Raw genomic sequence first — 25044 nt, 5'->3', positions numbered from 1 at the left:
GGGGAGGGGGAAGGGAAGAAGAGGGGGGGAAAGGTACTGGGAAGAAGTATGATTAGTAGGCATAAGGTAGGCGGGGAAAGATAAAAAATGGTATAGGAAACAGAGGACTCAAAGAACTTATATGTACAACCCGTGGACATGAACTAAGGGTGGGGAATGCTGGAGGGTTGGGGGGCAGGGTGGAGGGGGGATAAAAAGGGAAAAATTAGGAAAACTGCAATAGCATAATCAATAAAAAATACATACTTAAAAAAGTGCCTTATGAATAAAAGGTTTCCAGCAACAAGGGAGTCATGCTGTGTCCTGACACACACAGTTGTTGAACAGATGCTGAGCTCATGGAGCAGCAGTTCCTTCATTAGAACAGCCTTTCTGATCTGGAGCATTTGTTTTAAAAATTAGGCACACTGTGCTGAGGTCCTTCCTGGGACGAGACATCAAAATGGGCAATTCAGGTTGAGCTCTCCACTCAAAGAAGAATTGAATTTTATAGCACTGAAAGTTTTACAAGGCATCATTACATATGAACCTCTCCCAGGAACATAATGCAATGAAATGTTTCTAAAGTCAGTTAAGGAGAAACAGGACACTCTTACAAGTACTGCTTAACAGAATGCTTTGGAGTCCCCAAGTTATAAGCAAATTAAATATACAGTATCACACGATACTTAATTAAATTACATTAACATTTACAACAGGAAGATATATAAGCCATGCCAATAAACATCTAATCAAAAGTGTGGTAGAGATATGTCACTTAACAGAAGTAGGAATGATTTATATTGCTGTAATAATTTTTATTAATCATTAATTCAATGGCACAGAGTAAGTGGTGGATCTGAAATATTAAAATGTAGGACAACAGTTTTCAGAAAATTTAATTTTTCTGAAGATGCATCCTCCAAAATTATGCTGTCCAAGGCCTCAAAACTGAAGGAGATGTGAGTTATTTAATAGAAATCTGTATCAAATACATAGCAGGTTAAACCACCCAAACACATGGCAGCATTTTGTTTTTCTCAAATTTTTACTGATCAGCCAGACTTTAAAAAATGGTCAAATGATAAAAGAGAATGTTATCATCACCGAAGTCAAATTAAGCTGTAAATAAAAAGAAAAACCAATGCTGGTTAAACATAGCTTTTTCCCATGCATGGAAGAGAAGTGAAGTACCAGCTGCTGTTTTCATAAGCAGCTCCTCAAATATCAAATTTTGCACCTGGTGTAGAAACTGAGTAGCCTGGTTGACTGGCTGTGAGTCTATTAGATAACTGTAATTTTTTAAAAAATCAATAGAATACATGAAAGTAACCAGATGCATCAATTGTATCAATGTTGATATAACAAGAAAACAAAATATAAACTATATAAAATTTGCCCATGCTGGGTTATAATAGCCCTAAAAAGTGACTCAGTCAATTTCACCAAATTGCAAGAAGGAGCTAGAGAATAGCTTTTATAAATTAAATAATTTTTTTATGTTAAAAAAAACAACAAAAATTAGTGTTGGTCTAAATAAGTAATTTTAAAATATTGTTGCTATCCAAATTGACAATGAGTAGCCTCTTGTGAGGCTATGTAGTATTTGAAAATTGGCTAGTCTGAAATAGGATATGTTGTAAGTATAAAATGCATATAATATTTTGAAGACTCAATATGATAAAAAGAATATAAAAAGAAGTCACTTTTTAAAATGTATTTCTTAAATATTACAATAATAATATTTGGATATAGCACCAGTAAAATATACTATTCAAATTAATTTCATGTTGTTCATTTCACTTTTTTATGTACCTTCTAGATTTTTAAAAATAACATTGGCTTGCATTATATTTCTACTGGACAACGATGGCCTGGAATGGCAAGAGAGGTTCAATGTCAACTAAGGAAACTGGGTTCAGAAACTCAACTGGAATTCACTGTTCCTTTCCTAAACTCCAAATTTCCAATAATCCTATAATTTGAAAAGATTTCCTCTCATATATCTCTTCTCTGTTCCATCACCTAATATAAAATATCATCATTGCACTGGCACATATATAATATCAGCATATTCTCCACACTAATAAATACTTTGTGGGTGGTAGCTATTATCACATAGTGATTCCATGCTCAACTGACAAATTACGATCCATCACTTTTAACATTTTGCCCCAGAATCTAGTATGGAAAATGACACATAGTGGACTCTCAGCAAAAGTTTGTGGAATAAACACATAAATAAAAATATGAACAAGCAAATGCATAAATGAAATATTTGGATTAAAGGAAATTTTTTAAAAGATTTTATTTATTTATTTTTAGAGAGGGAAGGGAGGGAGATAGAGAGAGGGAAACATCAATGTGTGGTTGCTGGGGGTTATGGCCTGCAACCCAAGCATGTACCCTGGCTGGGAATCGAAGGATTAAGGGAAATTTTTTAAAAATAAACAAAAATATAATGAAATAGTATCATTGCCCTTTTTATCATATCAGTACTTAATCTTATTGGAAAAAAAAGATAAACTTTGAAGCCAGAATTTTCTAAGTATTCTGACATAGAACCAGGGCCAACTAAGGCTTGTTTTACTAGAATATCCTCAATGGCAGAGACCTAATACACCACTAAACTACCAATACAGATTTTCTTGTCAATGAAATTGTGTACATGGTTAGAAAGTTGGGCTTAACAAATTATGCAGCTCCATCTTTCACATCAAAGACCTGTATTAGTGCTCTGTCAGTGCTGTAATGTAACACATCACCAAAAACCTATTTGCTTAAAACAACACACGTGTATACTTTTACAGTTATAGGAAGCCAGGAATCTAAAATCAGTTCAATGAACCAAAATAAAAATGCTGGCAGGATCATGTTCCCTCTGGATGCCCTAGGCAATAATCCCCTGCTTCTTCCAGTTTGTGGTGGTTGCTGACATTCCTTGACTTGCGGCCACATCAGTCAAATCTCTGCTTCTCTGGTCACATTGTCCTTTCTCCCTCTACCTGTGTCAAATCTCCTTTGGTCTCTCTCCTATCAGGACACCCAGACAAACCATGAAAATCTCCTCATATCAAGATCCTTAGCCAAATCATACCTGCAAAGTCTTTACCATATAAGGGGCCTTCAGAGAAGCTGCAATTAGGGCATAAAATCTCTGAAGGCTGTTACTCAGCCCAGGACACACCCCAATACATAGACTTCCAATCTGCACTAAAACATTCACTTAAAAGTATCATGTTTGCACATCACTTTGGATAAGCACAGCCACAATTTTTTAATGTAGCGATTGTGTGGCCAATGCACACCTGTAATTGATCACTGTTTCACATCTTGGTAGTGAGCTGCAGGTTTCATTTTCCTATAGTTTAATATGCTCACCATTCTGTCCCTTGTCTTCCAAAAATCTCAGAAACCACAAAATTCTGAAAGGATGATTTCTCACTTCTGATATCATAATAATGCTTTTGCCCCCCAAAAGTAACTGATTTTTGACTAATCTGTTCACCTGGCAAGTAATATAACCAGTTTCTTGGAACTTTGTGTAAGTCTAGAGTGGCCAACTAGTTGGTCCTATACTCAAAGGAAATTTTCAGCCAATGACTACACACATGAACCTGTTGTTCAGGAAATGATTTTTTTCTCATCAATGTTTCTAAATGGGATTTTCATAAATTTTTCATGTGCAGACAAACTGGATGTGTAAAGGGTACAAAGCAATAAAATGTTCATGTAAAATTTTCAATATATTTTAATTATATCTAAAATGTATTGAGATAATATAGACTAGAATAGTTGTACATTAATGAGAGTGAACTGTTAGTCTTAATTTTTAATACATTTCAAAAATATGAAATTTTCCTAGTTTAATTTACATTCCCAACCAAGAAGAGGAGGAAAAAAATATGACACACAAAGCTGAATTTCTCTACTGTCAACCAGTGCTCAAATAATCACATTGCATAGCACATAAAAGTTAAGTCATATTGGGTTGGTAAGTGAGCCCACATATTTATTTTTATGGTGCAGGAATGTTTAGCCTTATAGCTAAACACACAAAAGATAAAATTTAGAAAGACTCACAGTTCCATAATTAAAAGTTTTTTTCTGCTCAAGTTTTAATATAATAGTAGTAGTAATAATAGATTTGTTTTTCTATCTTGAAATAATGTTGTGCTCCACAACAGTTTAACCAATATCATTTTTTTTAGCAGGGAACTTGGAGAGGAGCAGAAGCAGTGTAGATTTAAAGGTGAATTCCAGTTGTATTGTTAGGTAGATGGCAGTTAGGTACAATACAAGGAGAGCATTAGAAGTAATCAAAAACTCAGGGTAGAAATGATGAGGGCTCAGATATTTATTTGTTCACTCATCCATATACATCAAGCATCTGCTTTCTATCAACCACCCTCTTAGCTGTTAGCACTGGTACATTTTTTTACCAAAAATATGGATATAATTTTTTTAAAAATTATTTCTTTTGCTTCTATATTTATTTTTACCAATATCACTTTGAACTAAATAACAGAAAAAATTTTTTATGGTTTATAATTCATCTACAGGACAGAGTAAAACAGAAACCCAAAAAATAGAGACTAAGTTGTGTGACTTTGGGGAGGTTGGCACACCCCTTACCCCTCTTGGAGCTTGACTGGAAATCTCCTAGCCCTAACCTCCCAAGTTCTGGCAGTCCCACTATGCTGAACTTTGTCTTCCCTGGCAGAAGTTGTGTGCTCTAGAATAGGGACCATTTTTCCTTTGCATGACCTACTGGAGGAGAGCCCCTCTCTCCACATGGCCAAATCTTGGTCTGTTTGGGCCTGATTAACCCTACTGGCCTCATCCTGATGAATCCCTGAGACCTTGCCTCAACACAAAGGTATGTAAGTAACCAATGTGTGGCAGCTAGACTTGTTATACCCAGGGAAATTAGCTGAGTAGCCTCAGATCCAGCACTGGCATTGAATTTGAACCTGTATCAATCTGGTGAACATCACTCACCCCTACCTGGTGACTCACTGAGAACCTACCTCATGCAACTAGAGTACTGCCAGAGGTTCTCTCAGTGACTGAGTCTAATAGGCAGCAAGCAGGAAGGTGGAGGCCTGCAGAGGTGGATCTTTGGATGCCTTTGGACTTCTGCCAACCTGCCCCTGGGCCTGGTGGTGGTAAAAGCTGGCCTTGGGGCACAGTTTAGTCCTTTAGGCCCAGAAGAGGCAGCCACAAACTGTGGATTGCTTGTCGTCCCTAAGCAGATTGCTCAGGACCAGTCACAGGCAGCATATGACAGTGGTCTACACCAGAGTTCCTTCTAAGAGGTCCAGAACCAGCACACCCAGTGGTCAGCTTCAGAAAACATTATAGCAGGGTCTCATAAGCTTCACAAGTGACAAATACAAAGGAAGAACTCAGGAGGCAACAGACCTATTGAGGCAAAGTCCATCTCATGTGGTCAGCACCTGCACAACAGCTTGCACACCATGGTTGAGGCTGAGCCTCACATTCAGCCAGACTGATGGTCCATCCCATGCAAGAATGGGTCAATAGCAGTTAAAACTCAATTACAACAGGAGGGCCCACATAACCCACACAAGCAACATTTCTGATGCACCCAATTCAGATGATTGAGGATAATGTACCATTGGATGCCACAAGACACCTACTACATTAGACCACCCCTAGGATATTAGGAGTCATAAAATATCTATCTAATATATATAAACAAACACAAAGTGGCAGCGAAAATGGGAAAATAAAGAAACATGCCTCAAATGAAAAAACAGGAGAAATCTTCAGAAGCAGAGCTTAATGAAGACAAGGAATTTATCAAATACAGAGTTAAAGTAATGGTTATAAAGATGCTCAAAAGTATGAAAAAGAACATACAAACCATAAAAAGAACCAATGAGAAATGAAGAATACAACATCTGAAATAAGAAACACATGGAAAGGAATAAACAGTGAGTTGAATAATGCAGAGATTCAAACCAGTGATTTGGAAGGCAAGGTAGAAAAAAACACCCAATCACAGCAGCAAAAAGAAAAAAGAATTTTAAAAAAGAAGGATAGTTTAAGGAACTCCTGGGACAACATGAAGAGTAACAATATCTGCATCACAGGGGTAACAGGAAGAAAGTGAGAGATCAAGGGATCAAGAACCTATTTAAAAAAAGATATGACTGAAAACTTCTCTAACTGAGTGAAGGAAAAAGACACACAAGTCTTGGAAGTATGAAGCATCCCAAACATGATGAACCCCAAAAGACACACACTAAAACACAGTATAGTTTAAATGGCTAAGGTTAAAGATTAAGAGAGAATCTTAAAAACAGCAAGAGACACACACAGTTACCCACAAGGGAGTTCCCATAAGATTGTCAGATGATTTCTCAACAGAAACATTTCAGGCCAGAAGTGATTGGCATGAAATATTCAAAGTGATGAAAAGCAAGGACCTAACACAAGGATATCATTTAAAATTAAAGGAGAAACAGAAGTTCCCATAGAAGAAAAAGCTAAAGAATTTTTTTACCACCAGACCAGTATTACAAGGAATGTTAAAGTGCCTCCTTGAAGAAGTTGAAGAAGAAGAAAAAGAACAGAGGAACATAGTTAAAACAATAAAATGGCAATAAATACATACCTATCAATAATTATGTTGAATGTAAATGGCTCAACTATTCTAATCAAAAGACATAGGGTAGCTAAATGGATAAGAAAACCAGGTCCACATATATTCTGTCTAAAAGAGACACACTTCAGAACAAAAGATATACACAGACTAAAATTAAAGGCATAAAAAAAGATATTTCAAGCAAATTGAAAAAAATAAGCTGGGGTAGCAATACTTATAGATTACAAAATAGACTTTAAAACAAAGTCTATGGTAAAAGACAAAGAAAGACACTATAATAATAAAGTTCAGATAAAGAATATACAAAAAAGAAAGAAACTTATAGACCAATGTCTCTGATGAATACAGAAGCTAAAATCCTCAATGAAATATTTGCAAATCATATGCAGCAATACATTGCAAAGATTATACACCATGATCAAGTGGATTATATTCCAGGATGCAAGGTTGGCACAATATCTGCATATCAATAAATGTGATATATCACATAAACAAAATGAAGAACCAAAACCAAATGATCATATATAAAAGACATTTGATAAAAATCCAGCACTCATTTTTGATAAAAACTATAAGCAAAGGGGTAATAGAGGGAATATACTTCAACATATTAAAGTCCATATATAACAAACCAGTACCCAACATCATACTCAACAGGAAAAACTAAAAGTGTTTTCTTTAATATCAGGAACAAGACAAGGATGTCTGATTTTTCCACTCTTATTCAACATAGTACTGGGAATCCCAGCCAAAGCAATTAGACAAGAAGAAGATCTAAAAGACAGCCATGTTGGAAAGAAAGAAGTTAAACTCATTATTTGCAGATGACATGATACTGTATATAGAGAACACTAAAGATTTCACAAAAAAACCTACTATAATTGATAAATGAATTCAGTAAAGTAGCAAGATATAAAAAATCCAGAAATCATTTGCATTTTTATAAATCAATAATGAACTATTTGAAAGGGAAACTAAAAAAAAAAAAAACAATCTATTTACAATGGCACCACAAATACTTAGGAATAAATTTAACCAAGGATATAAAAGACTTGTAATCAGAAAACTATAGACATGGAAAAAAGAAACTGAAGAAATACAAATAAGTGAAAGGATATAATATGTTCATGAATAAGAAAAATTAACATTATTAAAAATGCCATAGCACCCAAAGCGATCTGTAGATTCAATGCAATTTCTATCAAGATACCAATGGCATATTTTACAGAACTAGAATAAATATTCCAAAAATTTATATGGAACCTCAAAAAACCCTAAATAGCCTCAGCAATCTTGGGAAAGAATAAGAAAGTTGGAGAAATCATGCTATCTGATATCAAATTATACTACAAGGCCACAGTAATCAAAACAGCATGGTACTGGATAAAAACAGACATATGTATCAATGGAGCATAAGAGAAAGCCCAGAAATAAAGATGCCTTTATGACCAGTTAATGTTTGACAAAGAAGGGAAAAACATACAATGGGGTAGAATGGTTTATTCAATAAATGGCGTTGAGAAAACGGAACAGATTCATGCAAAAAATGAAACTAGATTACTTTCACACAATAATAAACTGAAAATGGATCAAAGACTTAAATGTAAGTCATTAAACCACAAAAATCCTAGAAGAAAACATATACAGTAAGATCTCAGACATTTCTTGTAGTAATATGTTTTTGGATACATCCCTTCAGGCAAAGGAAACAAAAATAAAATAATCTAATGGCTTTTGCACAGCAAAGGACACCATCAACCAAATGAAAAGACAACCTACTCTATGGAGGAATATTTGTGAATGATACATCTGATAAAAGGTTAATAATCAGAATTTATAAAGAACTTTAATTTCCAAAATATATAAACAACTCAAATGACACCCAGGAAGACAAATAATCCAATTAAAAATGGGCAGAGGACCTATACAGACACTTTGGCAAGGAGAACACACAGAGGGCCTAGAGACATATGAAAGGATGCTCAGCATCACTAGCCATCAGAGAGATGCAAATTAAAACCGCAAGGAGATACTACTTCACATCAGTCAAAATGGCCATCATTTTTTAAATATTTTTATTTTAATTGTTGTTGCAGTACAATTTTCTATCTTTTACTCCCATTCCAACCCACCCACCCAGCCCTCTCCTCCTCCCTCCCATTTCCACCCACCCCTAGTTTTTATCCATGTGTCCTTTATACTTCTTCCTATAAACCCTTCCCCTTTTCCCCTGAAATTCCCCTGAAATTCCCTCTCCTCTCCCCTCTGAACACTGTCAGACTATTCTCTATTTCAGTGTCTTTGGTTATATTTTGCTTGTTTCTTTGTTTTGTTTTTTAGGTTCCTGTTAAAGGTGAGATCATATAGTATTTGTCTTTCACTGCCTGGCTTATTTTGCTTAGCATAATGCTTTCCAGCTCCATCCATGCTGTTGCAAAGGGTAGGAGCTCCTTCTTTCTTTCTGCTGCATAGAATTCCATTGTGTAAACGTACCATAGTTTTTTGATCCATTCATTTACTGATGGGCATCTAGGTTGCTTCCAATACTTGGCTATTGTAAATTGTGCTGCTATGAACATTGGGGTACATAGGTTCTTTTGGATTCATGTTTCAGGGTTCTTAGAATATAATCCTACCAGTGGAATTGCTGGGTCAAAAGGCAGATCCAATTTTAGTTTTTTGAGAATATTCCATACTGTTTTCCATAGTGGTTGTACCAGTCTGCAATCCCACCAACAGTGCACTAGGATCCCCTTTTCTCCACAATCTCTCTAACACTTGTTGTTTGTTGCTTTGTTTATGATGGCCATTCTGACTGGTGTGAAGTGGTATGTCATTGTGGTTTTAATTTGCATCTCTCTGATAGCTAGCGATATTGAGCATCTTTTCATGTGGCATATTTCACAGACATAGAACAGCATTTCAAAAATTTATATGGAACCATAAACGACCTCGAATAGCTGCTGCAATTTTGAGAAAGAAAAGCAAAGTAGGAGGGATCACAATACCTGATATCAAACTGTATTACAAGGCCGCTGTAATCAAAACAGCCTGGTACTGGCATAAGAACAGACATATGGACCAATAGAACAGAACAAAGAGCCCAGCAATAAGCCCAAGTCTCTACGGCCAATTAATATTTGACAAAGGCAGCAGAAACATAAAATGGAGTAAAAACAGTTTCTTCAACAAATGGTGTTGGGAGAACTGGACAGCTACGTGCAAAAAAAATGAAACTCAAGCACCAACTTACATCATACACAAAAATAAATTCAAGGTGGATAAAAGACTTAAATATAAGCCATGTCACCATTAAAGTCCTAGAGGAGAACATAGGCAGGAAAAACTCAGATATTTCACACAGAAACATTTTTACTGACATGTCCCCTAGAACAAGGGACATAAAGGAAAGAATAAACAAATGGGACCTCATCAAAATAAAAAGCTTCTGCATGGCTAAAGAAAACAGTATCAAAATAAAAAGAGAACCAACTGTATGGGAAAACATATTTGCCAATGATACCTCAGACAAGGGTTTAATATCCAAAGTATATAAAGAACTTACACAACCTCACTCTAAGAATGGCCCTCATTAACAAATCAACAAACAATAAGTGCTGGCAAGGTTGTGGAGGAAAGGGAACCCTAGTACACTGTTGGTGGGAATGCAGACTGGTGCAGTCACTATGGAAATATCCTCAAAAAACTAAAAATGGAACTGCTTTTTTATGCAGTGATTCCACTGCTGGGATTATACCCTAAGACCCCTGAAACACCAATTCAAAAGAGCCTAAGCACCCTATGCTCACTCATAGCAGCATTATTTACAATAGCCAATAGCTAGAAACAGCCTAAGTGCCCATCAGTAAACGAGTGGATCACAATAAATGGGATAAGGGAAATAAGGCAGGTAGCAAAAGACAAATACCATATGATGTTACCTGTAAGTGGAACCAAAATGACAGAACAAACAAGCTAACAAATAGACCCAGAGACATGGAAATGAAGAACAAACTGACAGTGACCAGAGGGGTTGGAGGAGGGGAATAATGGGGGAAAGAAGGAAACGGGTCAAGGAACATGTATGAAGGATCCATGGACAAAGACAAGTGGAGGTAGGACTGAATGTGGGAGTGGGGTGTGTACAGCAGGGTAGAGTAATGAGGGAAAAATTGGGACAACTGTAATTGAACAATAATAAAAATAATTAAAAATAAGAACTTATACAACTAAACACCAAAAAATAATAATAATCCATTTAAAAATGGGCAACGGACCTGAATAGACACTTCTCCAAAGAGGACATAAGATGGCTAATAGACATATGAACATATGCTTAATGTCACTAATCATCAGAGAGATGCAAATTAAAACCACAGTGAGATATCACCTCTCACAGGTCAGAATGACTATCATTAATTATCAACAAACAAGAAGCACTAGTGAGAATGTGGAGAAAAGGGAACCTTAGTGTACTGTGGGAATGCAGATTGGTGCAGCCACTGTGGAAAGCAGTATAGGGTTACCTCAAAAATTAAAATAGATCTGCCTTTTGACCCAGTGATTATACTTCTGGGAATATATCTGAAAAAAAAAGCCCTGAAACAATAATTTGTAAGAATATATACACCCCTATGTTCACTTAAAGAACTGGAAAAAGAAAAATAAACAAAGGCCAAATTGAGTAGAAGGAAGAAAATAATAAAAATCAGAGCAGAAATAAAAGTAATAGAATCTAAAGATGTAAAACAAAAGATCAATGAAACCAAGAGCTGGTTCTTTGAAAAAAATAAACGAGATTAATAAATCTTTAACCAGATGCATGTAGAAAAAAAGAAGACTCAAATAAAATCAGAAATGAAACAGAAGTAACAACTTCTTGTTTTACACGAAATATATACTTTTTTGTTCCATTCAATAGCAACTCTCCTTTATTCCTCAGTATTATAACATATAGTGTGAACATATTCTCTTTATACAAATACATTTTCAAACAGAATGGAGGTAAACTAATCTCCCCTTAGACTTTTACAGTTAATCATCAATATTCTACCTTAAGAATTGTTTACTGACCCTTCATTTATTTACTTCTTTCTTTTAAATGTCTATTAAGTGGTGGAATCTTTACATAGAAGTTCTCAAATAATAATATGGAAAGGAAATGTATACCAAAAAGGGTTCATTCTAATCAAAGCATGTGTGGGGCTTATTTTGGGGGTGTGGGGCAAGAAAAGACAGTTGAAAATTCTCTACATTCCATTAATATAAGTCTAAAATTAACCCCAAAATGTCATGCTTATGCCTAGGCAGCAGTCTAGAAGTATGCATGATCTTGCACTCTCAAGGAAGTCTTTTGGAAACATAACCAACTCTTTCCACCAAGCCACTGTTTATAATGGCTAAGAAAGCCATTATAAATTACCAGTACTCAAGAAATACCAGGTTTTAACATGCATACCCACAATCAGAAATATCACTTACTTTGAAAATATGATAGTTGACTAGTCTGTGTTTACTGGGAATGTATTTTATACAAATAAGTACTTCTTTCTTGCCTCCAGAGTTTATCCACATGAATACTGCACAGTTTCTAAAGCCTAAAGTGTGCACAAATTATTTTTCTGTTTCCATGACCTTTTCTTATCTGCTCTTCCTCTCCTATTCCCTTTCCTATTCAATGATATAAATAGCCACCAGACAGTTAACAGAAACCTGCCAGTCACCCTGCATTGAGAGTTTAAACATCCCTTCTCCCATTCTTTTACAATCTGATAGCAAGAGAGCTCATGTGGCCCAAAGATCAGTCATAAAAGGAAGACACTAATTGGATGATGATTCACTGATTCTTCAAACCTTATTGAACTGCTCCTACATGCCAGGCGATGAAATGGAAAACAAGGATGATTGACTGTATTAAGTACAGAAATTATGCTTACATCAGCAGATGTAAGATAGGTAAATAAATATCAATGTAAGATTTATGATGGAGATGTGGAAAAAATAGAGAAGTAGTTATAAATGGGGAGGTTTAGGAGTCAGGAAAGGCTACACAGAATGGTGAAATTCCTCTGTGTATATTGTGATGCCTGGTCAGTACATGCACTCAACAGTTCACTCAAAAACAATTATAATATGGAAGGACAATGACAGCAAAAAGATTAATACTGCTAAGGAATGCAACACTGGATGAATATCCTAACATTGAGAAAACTAATTCTTATTTAAAATTTTTTTTTAAAGAACAATAAAAAAGTAATTATTTTACTTTGAGGACTACTGAATTGGAGAGTTTACTTTAAATACCAGTAAGATCACCCACTGTAGACCTCAAGTAATGAAGTAAGCAGACAGATGGAGAACTCAGTAAAGAGGCAGTAAATGTTGAATTACAGCACATTGGCACATAAGTAGCAGTCGATCCTTTGGACAAAACTAAGATCCTCCAAAGACTATCAGAGAGAAAGTGAAAAGATAAGGCTAAGATCAGAGCTTTAAAAAACATACCAGTATTTATAGGGCACACAGGATGATAAAGACCCGCCCAAGGAGAGAAAATAAATAAATAAACAAATAAAGAAAGAAAATACAAAATACCTATGTGTGTTCAATGTCATTTTCTATTGTTATAAATATCCCTCTATTATTTTAAATATTACAAGTTTATATGTCTATTTATACATATCTACCAAAAATATTGCAGTTGTAGAACTTGACAGTTTATATAATATGATGTTATTTGTTAGATGCTCTTTCTTTTTATAGTCACAAGATCCTCATCCATCTAAGATCTTTACTATTCATAATGGTTACAGGGACATAACAAAACATAAAATATACTTTTTAAAACCTTCTCTAATTTTGCTATTCCAAAGAACCTAAAATAAATATTCAGGTAGTTCTGGCTTTATTTCTATCACCATTCAAAACCTGTCATTTAGAGGCCCTAGCTGGGCAGCTCAGTTGGTTAGAGCATTGTCCCAATGCGCCAGGTTGCAGCTTGATCTGTGTTCAGGGCACATACAAGAATCAGCTAACGAACGCATAAATAAGTGAAACAATTTACATCTTTCTCTCTGTCTCTGTCTGTCTGTCTGCCTGTCTGTCTGTCTCTCAAAAATCAATACATAAAAATTAAATAAATAAAACATAATTGAGAGGTACTCGAGACAAAGAGAGGGCAGCATAAAGCCAAGGGAAGAGAACATTTCAAGAGAAGATCTCCTGATCACAGAGGAGGTTACAAATTATAGTGACTTCCCCCAGAGCGGTCCAGTGGAGCCCAGAGATTACTAAGTTGCAAAGGGGAAAGGAGACAGTGAGTAAAGACAGTGAGCTGTAGTGAGACTGAAGAAGTTAACATGGTGATGACTTGAAGAGAAGGAGTAGAACACCTTATACATGCTGTGGGAGGATGCAAAGAAACTTGGACATATGTATTGGTGAGAGGATGGAACCAATAAGAAGGGAAAGTTTAAAAACAGTAGAAATAAACTCTGTGGGGTAAGTCTCAGGCTGAGGGAGTCTGAAAGAGGCACAATCATGCACAGTAGAGAAATCACCCACATATTCGACTGCCTTTTAAGAGCACTGCTGAATCTCTGACCCTGAGATAAGTTATTAGTGCAAACTACTAGGTTTACACTGTTGATGTTATTATTGGTTAGCAACTACATCATTTGTTGAAACGTAGCTGTATTAAACTAAACCATATAGACTATCTATTATCTATCTATCATCTATCTATCTATCTGATCTATAATTGCATAAGCTGGTGTTAATTCTAGTTATTTCATTTTATAACCATGTAGCTGCTTCTATTTTATAGCCAAAGAGCTAGATTTTTACATTTATCCCTATTGAATTGCATTTTAATAGGATAAGTCCATCGTTTCAATCTGAGAGTACATAGATCTCTAATTCAGTAATCAGCAAACTGTAGTCTGTAGGTTCACTGACTATTTTTGTAAATAATGTTTTATTGAAACAGAGCCACACTCATTCATTTGTGTAATTTCTATGGCTGATTTCATGCTACAATGGCACAGATGAGTATTTGCAACAGAGAACTTATGCCCCACAAAGCAGAAAATATTTGTACCTTTACAGGAAAAGTCAGCCAACCTCACATCTAATTCAACCCATGAACTATACTTTCCAGCTAAAATATTCAAGTTTGGGAGATACGTTTTCCATGTCTTCATTCAAGTTATAAAAATTTTAATCCCAATAGGATATAATCCAAAATACTGATAGAAATCCCTGTTTATCTCCCTCTTGACTAATACAAATCTATTAGTTACCACTAAAAGAATGATAACAACAGTGCATTATCATTAGGCTACTGTGGTTCTTTTTCATGAGGCTGTCAAAGTGAGCCTGTAATTTTTATGGTTTAAATTCATGTATGTTTAAACTAGTACCATGTACAATTTATGATCTTGATAAATGTAACAAATATATAATCTAAACTTTATGATTCAAAGACATCATTAAAAGTATCAGCAATTTTACTGGGCTATCATATAATGGTTCTGTGGTGACATAGGGAAATAGGTTGAGTCTTAGTCCATTTGGGCTGCTATAAAAATCACTATAGATTGAGTGGCTTATAAACAACAGAAATGTATTTCTTATAGTTCTAGAGTCCAAGACTGCGGTGCCAGTAGATCAAATGTTTTCTCGCTGTATCCTCACGTGGGCAAAGGAGGGATCTCTTTGGTGTCTCTTTTACAAGGACACTAATTCCATTCATGAGAACTCTGTCCTCATAACCTAATCAATTCCCAAAGGTTTCTCTTTCTATTATTATCACATTGGGACTTATTGATTTCAAGGTATGAATTTAAGGAGCAATACAAACATTCAGTTCATAGCTGGTTACAGCATTTTTCACCACATTTAATAAGAAGTCTATGAGAGCTATGCTTGCTTAGGACTTAAGAATGCTTTTCAAAAACAAACTATAAGAGGCGACAAGAAAACTACTAGCTGTCACTTAGTGCTGAGACTCCTGCTAGCTGTTAATCTGACTGCAAGCTCCTGTTCTGCTGTGAATATGGAAATCACATAAGCAAGTGGGATGAAATTACTTGGGAAGTAAAGGCAAATGGTCTTTTAATGTTTACCACATAAACTTTACAAACTCATTTATATACTTTGTGACATTAATTTTGGCTTTTAAGTGAATGTGTTGCATATTTATTAGTTCATTTGGTTGTGTTTTACATAGCTGAGTTTGCTGAATAGCTAAATTCTATAGAAGTAAGCTGATGCTAGATTGCTTATTAAATGTTTTAGTGAAATGCAAAACTTGTCAGCAGCTTCTCACAATTGGGTCTGAAATGACTTGTTCAAAAGTAACATAGCATATTCAACCCTTGCTCATAGCTTATACCCAGCAATTGTCAGTAAGCTCCCTTAGTCCAAAGAAGGCATGCTAGATTTCAAATTTCAAAAATCAAGGGTCTTAATACAAAAGCTTTCAAATGATGTTTGGCTCACTTTTATAGGTCAAGCACTGTACCAAAAACTGTGTTCATAAACACTGTACAAAAAAGTGCTCAAGTAAAAAATCTAAAATTTGAGAAAAATCACTCCTTGTGATGAAAGGCAGTTAATATGCCTTTCACAGAGTTCTGCATCTCCCAATTATAGAAAAACCTCTAATTTTCACATAGCACAAAACACAGTATTAATTGATCGATATTGAATTTAATATATAGATGTCTGCATATCAAGATAAAGAGCAAAGTTATATTTTTATATTTATCACCAACACTTGTAAGAAACAAGGTTTGCTTCATTACTGTTCTGAAAAAAAAATCCTCAGAAGAAAACATTGCCTCCTGTCTGCGCACTTGTGCATTTTAGTGTCTCGTTGGCTTGTTCCTGTATTTATGGCTTATATCTGATTCTGAAATACTGTGTGGGGAGGACATTTCTGCTGCTGTGTTTGTCTTGGATTATTTCCGTTTTGCTATTATATATTATCCGCCTGTAGCTTTTTGGTAAATTGTTCTTCTCACAAGAGTAAACGTGCTCTGGCCAAACAGCTCAGTTGGTCAGGGTGTCATCCCGATGCAAGGTTGTGGATTCGATACCCAATGAGGGCTCATACAAGAAGCAACCGATGAAGGCATAAAGAAGGGGAACAACACATCAGTGCTTCTCTCTCTCTCTCTCTCTAATGTTCCCCTCTCTCTAAAATAAGTAATTTTTAAAAGAGTTAATGTAAAACTGCTCCCTTTTAAATAAATTGCATTAATTCTGCAATTTAGAAGTCTGAAATAACTTAAAATATTGTCAAAATTAGACAGGTTACTTTCATGATTTGCATTATCTAGTGAGATCTCAGATACATTTAATAATTTCTAATGCCTGGTGTGCTTAGCTGCAGAGGGGTACTCAGGGTGAGGAAACTTCAGTGTTGTTCTAAGGCACTGGGCACCTAATATTCACAGATTTCAGACAAGGAAAGTTAGGCACGTCCTCCACTATCATAATGAAAATAAATTCTGTGTCAATGCCCCCCAGGCAGTGGAGGTGTTGAAAGACTGGTCTTGATCATAGCACTGGCCTGGCTGATCTCTCAGAAACACTACAGCACTCACTATTCAAACACAGAACAGGCCATATCTTTCCCTAAATTAAGTCTTTCAATGGCTTCCTCTTGCCCTCAGGATGACTGCCAAACTCCTTAACATTACTTCTCAGGCCTTTCACCAGTGGACACTTGCTTACCTGTATTGTCATCTCCAAATCTTGGCAAGTGCTATTCTCTGCACTAGGAAACTCCACCCTCCTTCCTCACTTCCATCAACTTTTTGAATCCTTCTCACTTTTCATTCTCCAGTTTAGACATCATGTCCTCCAAGAAGCCTTCTACAATCCCTAAAATGTATGTTGTGTCCACCTTGTGAATTTCAATACTCTTTATGCATTTTCTCTATTAAGGCATCAATCATACTACACAGTGGTTTCATGGTTTTTAATCTGTGAAATATATATTTTTGGAATGAAAATCTTAGAATGAATTGAAATATATGAAACAGAAATGTGGAGATACATGGAATTGTTCTGCTTAAGAAGGGGTGGAGAACCTGAAGTTATGTATGTTCAGCTTCCCCAGCATGTTTGTGATGACCTCTAAGGAACTTTCTGAGAATCTTGGGACTCTCCAGAGTGCATCTGAAACACAATTACAGTACTCTAGAACAAAGTACTTATTTTTCTATATTGCTCACTAGACCACAGACTTCAAGAAGTCAGAAACCATGTTTGTTTCATTCATAATGTACTTGATAAATAAGCATCTGATCCAGAAAGCTGAAGACATTAGAGATGCAACAAGTAATTGTTGAATAAATGAGCAGGGTCAGTGGCAGAGCTCAGGTTAAAGAACTATTTGTCCTGTCATCTTTCAACAGCCCAGATCAAGCAAAGAATGACCTGAGTAGAGATGACCTTAAAAGAGATCAGGTAGTGCAAAGGGTAACACATCTCTTCTCAAGGGCCATCTTGATCATTTATAAAGACCAGTGCACTACAGAAATGGCGTATACACAAGTTAGAAACATCCTACACTTGTTTGCTTAGAAGATGTTCTTATTTAAACACAAGAAGAATTTTATTAAGGTGTTCAGGAAGTGACTTTTTATGCTAATCAAAACATTCAGCAAAGAAAGCTTAAGAATCAGTTCCAGAAGGAAAATGATTTGCATTATGACTCAACTCTCCAGGACAGTGATAAATATGCATATCCTTCTAGACTCTTAGAATAATGCTCAAGAGTCCTTTGTGACAGCATGCTTATGATGGCCATTATGTACAGTAACTCTGGGGATATTGCTCCATTGTCTGACCCTACCATTATGAAACAATGAACTTTTGCTTTCATACGCTGAAAGGGAAAATCTTGTAGACAAAAATCACTGTTATTCAATGAATACAATATGGCCATCACTATAACTCACAACTTACTGGCATCTTCTATTATACAGTATACGGACACCTGGCTGAACCAGCCTTTTTAGAAGAACCTCTATGAGACAGTGTAACCTACGATGGAAAATCAAAGCTATGTTGCATTAAAAATATGTCATCACCACTATGGTCTATGAGGCTTTAATACCCTTAGACTTGAACGGAAATAGAAACACAGAAGAACATATGATTTAGACACTAATCTGATTCTTAGCTTTCAGATACTTTAATTTGTTTATATTGTTCTCTGTTTTATCGCTTTCCCTTTAAGCTTTGATCCTTGCTTCAAAGTCTATGTGCTGTCCTCAATAAAGATAATAGAAACCCACTTTATTTAAGAAAAAAGCTTGAGTACTTAAAAATCTAAGACCTCAATCACTAAAATTGCAGGCCTGTCACTAGATAATGTAATAGATGATTCAAACACTAGAATATTAAACAATCCAACACCTGTAGTTTCTGAAAGCAGCAATAGGTCAAGAAAGTGAAGGGTACTTTTGTATTTTTAAACCCCTAAGCAGGAAGTTCTATCTAGTTTGATTTTAAAATAAGTAAGTAATGCTGTCAGTTAATTACTACCTTTATACTTCATGATCCACACTCTGAGCAATACCAGCTCTGGCCAGTTTTTATTACAACAACCAAGTTCATAGGCACCAAAATAAGAATACATGCTCATATGTGTTACTTTGCCAAATGAAGATTTTTCCCTGTACTGAGAGGTGAATCAAGAAAAAGATATCAAAAGTAAATCAGTTTGAGAAAAAATTATAAATATGATATAAGGAAATATAAAAATTCAATTAATTACTGCAAACTAATTTTAATCTTCTTAGCTGCAGAACCTAGTTTCCTCTTGGATACAGAAACTGAATTCAAGCACTGCCCTCCACTGGGCCAGCTTCAGCTATTGTGCAGGTGCTGAGAAGGGCTCTACAGATGTTCCTTTTAGAACAAGAAACAGTTGACCCTTGAACAACATGGGTTTGAACTGCATAGGTCCACTTATACAAGGAGTTTTGTCAATAAATACTGTAAATCTGCCCTGGCTGGTGTAGCTCAGTGGATTGAGTGTGGGCTGCGAACCAAAGGGTCACCAGTTTGATTCCTAGTCAGGGCTCATGCCTGGGTTGCAGGTCAGGTCCCCAGTATGGGGTGTGTGAGGGACAACCACACATTGATATTTCTCTCCCTCTCTTTCTCCTTCTCTTCCACTCTCTCTAAAATTGAATAAATAAAATCTTTAAAAAATACTGTAAATCTATTTTCTCTTCCTAATAATTTTTAATAATTTTCCCTATCTTACTTTATTGTAAAAATACAGTATATAATACACATAATGCAAAACTTGTGTTAATCGGTTGTTTATGTTATTGGTAAGACTTCCAGCCAATGGGATGCTATTAGTAGTTAAGGTTTTGGGGAGTCATCAGTTATATCCAGATTTTTGACTGATGCAGGTTGACAATCCTAACACCAAAGTTATTCAAGGGTCCACTATATAACATAACAAAGAGTGCAAGAAGGCCAAGAGGCATCAGCAGACGAGCCTGCTACACTGGATAGAAGGAGATTATATTATTTATCAACCTTATACTTTATTTCCGTATAATTTCTTAGCTACTCCAGTTATTTGGCACTATTAAGTACAGGTTGATCAAAAAGAAGTTGTTTTTTGTCATCAAGCTGGACAGGATCCATCCCACCTCAGGCCCAGGACAATATGCCTGCCTTCATTGTTCCTTTCTTCACCCTGATGCTAGATAGCAGCTAACAGGGTCAGCAGGGAGAGATCAATGGCACTCAAGTGTAATGATAGTTCCAGCATTAAGTAATGGTTTCTAAAACCCCTATTCAAAGGTCATGTTTAATTTTTTGTTGTTGTGTTTTTGTTTTTGTTTTTTTACCATTTGAAATCTGAGGACCAGATCATCTAGAGACCCTAATATATTTCCCCTCATTATATTCCATGTCCATGCCCTTCCCAAGCTTATACCATATCTTAATCTGATAGTCAAAAGATTGAGAATATGGACCTATTAATGAAGCATTAGAAAACTTTGGGACAAATTAAAAATGTCTGGAATCAGAACAAAGGTTTAATTTAATGTTACTCTCTCTCGTCAGCTCAACAGATGTTATTAAGATTTTTCCAGACAATGTCTAGACTTTTTCAAAGACCCTCTCTTCTTACCCTCTCCTCCAAACTCTACGGCAATGTTTCTCAAATTTTTACATTATTGTCAATCTCTATTTAAGGAGCCTTTTTAGATTTTTTCCTAACCACATCCCTTCCCTATGAAATGTCAACAGTACAGATAGACTGTTAATCTGTTTGTATGTACTGACCCTTAGGAGGAGCACAAACCATTGTAATATCAAAGATTTTTTTCACCTCCTAAGATTCAATTTTGACCTTGTGGGGCAATCTTGCCTCTCCTTGAGATGCATGCTCTATAACACTTAAGAATAATCTACTGTTTGAAGATCCCCCAAGCTAACCACACTTTATAAGAGTTAAAATTTTTCAATCTGTATATAACAATTTTCTTTTAAGTAAACTATCTTTTCCTCTTTCCCAGTCTTATTTATAGGAAGAGACTGACATTAAAAAAGTATCAAACAATCTAATCAATGTGTGTATGTATGTGTGAGCCTACTGTAAGAGTAATTGTAAAAGGGCCTTAGCTAAAATATGAGGAAATAAATCCAGCATAGTTTTAAAAATTTTGATAAGACAAATCATTTGTCATGTAGACTAGATAGAGTTTTTACACAGAAAAACAAAATGAGATTATTCTTTTCCCCAAAAAGTATTATGAGCTGCATGATTTGGTTTTAGTTGGAATTTTGGGATACTGGGCAATGGTTACATACTTTTCATATTCTGTCCTTGACTTCTTGTAACTGATACTGAGAGGCCAAAGAGTACAAAATTATGGCTATGAAGTCATGCAAATTATAAATGGCATTTTACTTTATGCAGCTGAAAGGGCATATAAAGTGCAAACATTAACAAAACTAAAACTCAGCTAGAAGACTGTTCCTTTTGGAAACAGTAATGAGTTTCCAAAAGGAACAAAACTATAAAATGCTGTTCTTGAACCTAAACATTTTTTTAAGTTTAATAAGAATATTTTGTGCTTTAACTAAGTTGGAAAGTTATAAGAAAGGTGCTGTAGTAAAGTAATTCTATAAAATAAGGGGTCTTTTGGTCAGGAGTTGACTCTGTGGCCTCCTACAGCCCCTACACACATATGCCATTTCGGATAACTTGGACATACTGAAATCCACAGTCCACTTGTCATCAGAAAATATAATAAAGTTTTTTCTGTTCATTTGTTTCAAAGTTCAAAAGCCTTTCAATGAAGTCCAAGTTAAGGCCATACCAAGGAAGAAACTGATAAGGGAATAAGGTGGCTAATATGAGTTTACCACAGGATAGTCAAATATTGCCAGCTCAAACAGTGACCCCATTAAGATTAGCTTGGTGATCTCCTTAGGGGATGTGTTAGAACTTTAAGCAAGCAGAGGAAGAGAAAGATATTGCTGATGAAGGTAAAATACAAAAGTCTATAGATCAGTTCAGGTAGGTGACAGAAACAGCTGCAAAATACTGGCAACATCAGCTGTAGTTGAGAATTGAGAAATAAATCAACTTCAGATCTTGGTGGAGGCCCAGAAAATAAATAAACTCAATTAAAATCTCTGGGACCTGATGACCAGGTGTTCTCTGGAATGAAGAAAAACAAACAAGCCTGCTTGGGACCTTGCTTAGAATAGATGTTTAAAGAGCTTCCCTTTTTGCAAACAGTTGGAAAGCCTTCTGTGTAAGAAAACCAATAGCAGAAACACAGTACCCCTGTGGTACACATGGTACCCTATAACCCCTATTTTCCCAGATTCTGAGTTTCTGAGCCACTTTGAACCCCAGTGGGAAAGTCACCTTGGGGACAGAAGGAAACATGCTGCACACAGCCATCTCCTCAAAATAATGCATAGTTGTCACTCTGTTCCAGAAGTGACTGAGAGGCTGAAATGTATCATCCCTTCTCCCCTCACTAAAAATTAAAATAAATCACCCAGGGAGAGTCACTCTCCAGTCCCTCCACCTATTTATTATAAATGCCCCATCTATCCGACTTTCAAGTTCAAAAGGTTAAGAGCTTGACCGATGGGCGGCGCAGCCTGCAACTTTCTGTAACTCCGTGGTTCTGGTATCAGTGACTATTGGACACCGAAATGACTTCTCTACAGTGTATGGAGATGAGCCACCTGACCCACTGGATCCTCTGCAGCAAGCATCCTACACCTCTCAATCCCATTCTGGAAAAAGCTGCTCTCTCAGGACTGCGGACAGGCAGGAACCTCTCCAGCACAATACATTCACCACATGAAAGATTTGGAGAGAGAAGATAGATGGGGTGAGGGGTGAGGTGGGGGTGGAGAGTCAATGACAACAAAAAGTGCTTTTTTAATTAAAAAAATAAAATCCGAGCCTCTTACCATCTCGTCTGAGGTTGGTGTTGCGCAAAGCTTTGATGGAGGCGCTCTGTGGAGCTGCAGAAGTGTCCCGATAGCTGCAAAAGTTTACGCAGACTAGAGTACAGACGAGGATGAGTCGGTGCATTGGGATCAGCGACTGAGGGACACTGTGACTCAGAAAAATCCGGGAGAAGCTCCGGGGACTGATGCTGCACCGTGCTGCGCCACGCTTCTGCTGCCTGCGCTCGCCCAGCGCTGGCCCGCCGCCGCTGAGCTAATCGCCTAGCTCTCCCAAACTTCCTGCATGCTGAACTTTCTGAGCACGTGTGGGTGCCGCACTTCCTTGTAGTGCCCGGAGTTGATAAATGGTGACGGGACAAACAACAGGTTGACGTTTGTTCGCCCCCTCCGGTGGCCAGCGGCTGCAGCACAGGCTGCAGGGGGCAGGCGGCTCTGCGTTGCAAGGCTGGATAATGAAGCAGCTGTGTCCTCCGCCCCAGCGCTGCGCGCACTCACTCTCAGCCACAGTAGCAGCCCAACTTTCTCTGGCCAGGCTGAAACCCGCTCTGCAAGTGAATATGCCTGCTTTGACAGTGGGCCAGGACTCTTCCCACCACCCTGCACTTAACCCTAGACGTTAGATCAGAAAGGGAACAGAAAACAAGGTGGCCAGGAGGAAATGCGAGAAGGTGGAATCCCAGTGCTTCTACAGGGGTGACTGACTCATTTACCCACAAGATACAACTCATGTCATGGTGATAGTGGGGTTTGGGGAGGGGGCTGCGGTTGGAAGTGTTTAGTTTGCAATAAATCTTGACTAGTTCTACTTAACCAAGATTTCACTCGGTGAAAAAGTGGAAAAATGTACTTGCAAAGGAGCTTAATTCTGTGCTTTCCTTTGAACTTCAGTGGCTATGTATGACCTTAGCTGACTCAAGGCTAATTTCTCAGGGAGAACAGCTCACAGGGCTCTAGTAGTCATGGGCCCATGGGGTGAAGTGCATGCACAGTAAATTCTCAAGGCTATTTTTATATGCCCCATCCCCACCTCCTCTTTGTATGGTTCTGGTGAGAATTTCATGACATAATTTTATTATATTGTTTTCTTTGTAGCTGAATCCAAGTCCAAATTTCATAATTTCTCAGCTACTCACCCATGAGATCTAGAAAGGACTTTTGTCATTTTCTTTCAGGCCTTCTAGCTTCTGAAAGTCTGAGGTATGAGAAGTAAGTGATGTACACCTATAGGGAGCTGGGAGTGGCTGAGAAGGGTAGAAAGTTCAGAAAAAGACAGACTTCACAACTGCACCATCCCATGCTTACTAGGACTCATGTATTCTTTCCACATACTCAAAGATTAATATAGTTCATCTTGTTGTTTTTATCTAAAACAGTGTATCACAACTGTCATTTTGTGGGTTATGAAATCAATTTCAAGACCAACATTATTACTCTTTTTTATTAATACTTTATATTTTAGAGCAGTTTTATGCTCACAGCAAAATTGGGTGGAACATATAGATTTCCCATATACCTTCTGTGTCCACACATGTATAGCCTCTCCTGTAATCAACATCACCATCAGTGAGGTACATTTGTTACAGTGGATGAACCTACATAACAACACCCTAAAAGCCCCAAATTTATCTGATGGCACTCTTGGTTACTTATGGTATACATAAAGGTTACATTATAGTTTGTCCACTCTTGGTTTTGTTCATTTTATGTGCTCGGACAAATATATAACAATACATATTCATAATCGTGGTATTATACTGAGTGTTTTTACTGCTCTAAAAATCTTCTACACTCAAGTATTATTCTTTAAATAGAGATTTAATTACCAGGGTTTACTGAAGATAATAATGCTAAGTATTATTTCAAACACACACACACAAACACACACAGGGATATAAAAGTTATTTCCATGGGGCCTAATCAGGAAAGTTTGAAAGCCACTGAAA

General features: G+C 36.6%; 1 protein-coding gene across 2 annotated transcripts in view; it reads right to left on the bottom strand.

Moving 5' to 3' along the window:
- The window catches only part of PDGFD (platelet derived growth factor D), a 244702-nt gene extending 221127 nt beyond the window's left edge, over positions 1 to 23575 (bottom strand). Inside the window, exon 1 of one of the 2 annotated variants that reach the window (XM_028517400.2) lies at positions 23102 to 23575. In XM_028517400.2, coding sequence (XP_028373201.1) covers positions 23102 to 23225 — 124 coding nt within the window. In that variant the 5' untranslated portion in view covers positions 23226 to 23575. The remainder of the gene's footprint in view (positions 1 to 23101) is intronic. The other variant, XM_028517399.2, reaches the window with a different exon arrangement.
- Between the last annotated feature and the right edge of the window lie 1469 nt (positions 23576 to 25044).

The sequence above is a fragment of the Phyllostomus discolor genome, chromosome 6 (assembly GCF_004126475.2).
Source record: "Phyllostomus discolor isolate MPI-MPIP mPhyDis1 chromosome 6, mPhyDis1.pri.v3, whole genome shotgun sequence".
In the NCBI taxonomy this organism is placed as follows: Eukaryota; Metazoa; Chordata; class Mammalia; order Chiroptera; family Phyllostomidae; genus Phyllostomus; species Phyllostomus discolor.
Note: the sequence above shows the minus strand (reverse complement) of the source record. Positions and strands in the feature narration are given on the sequence as shown.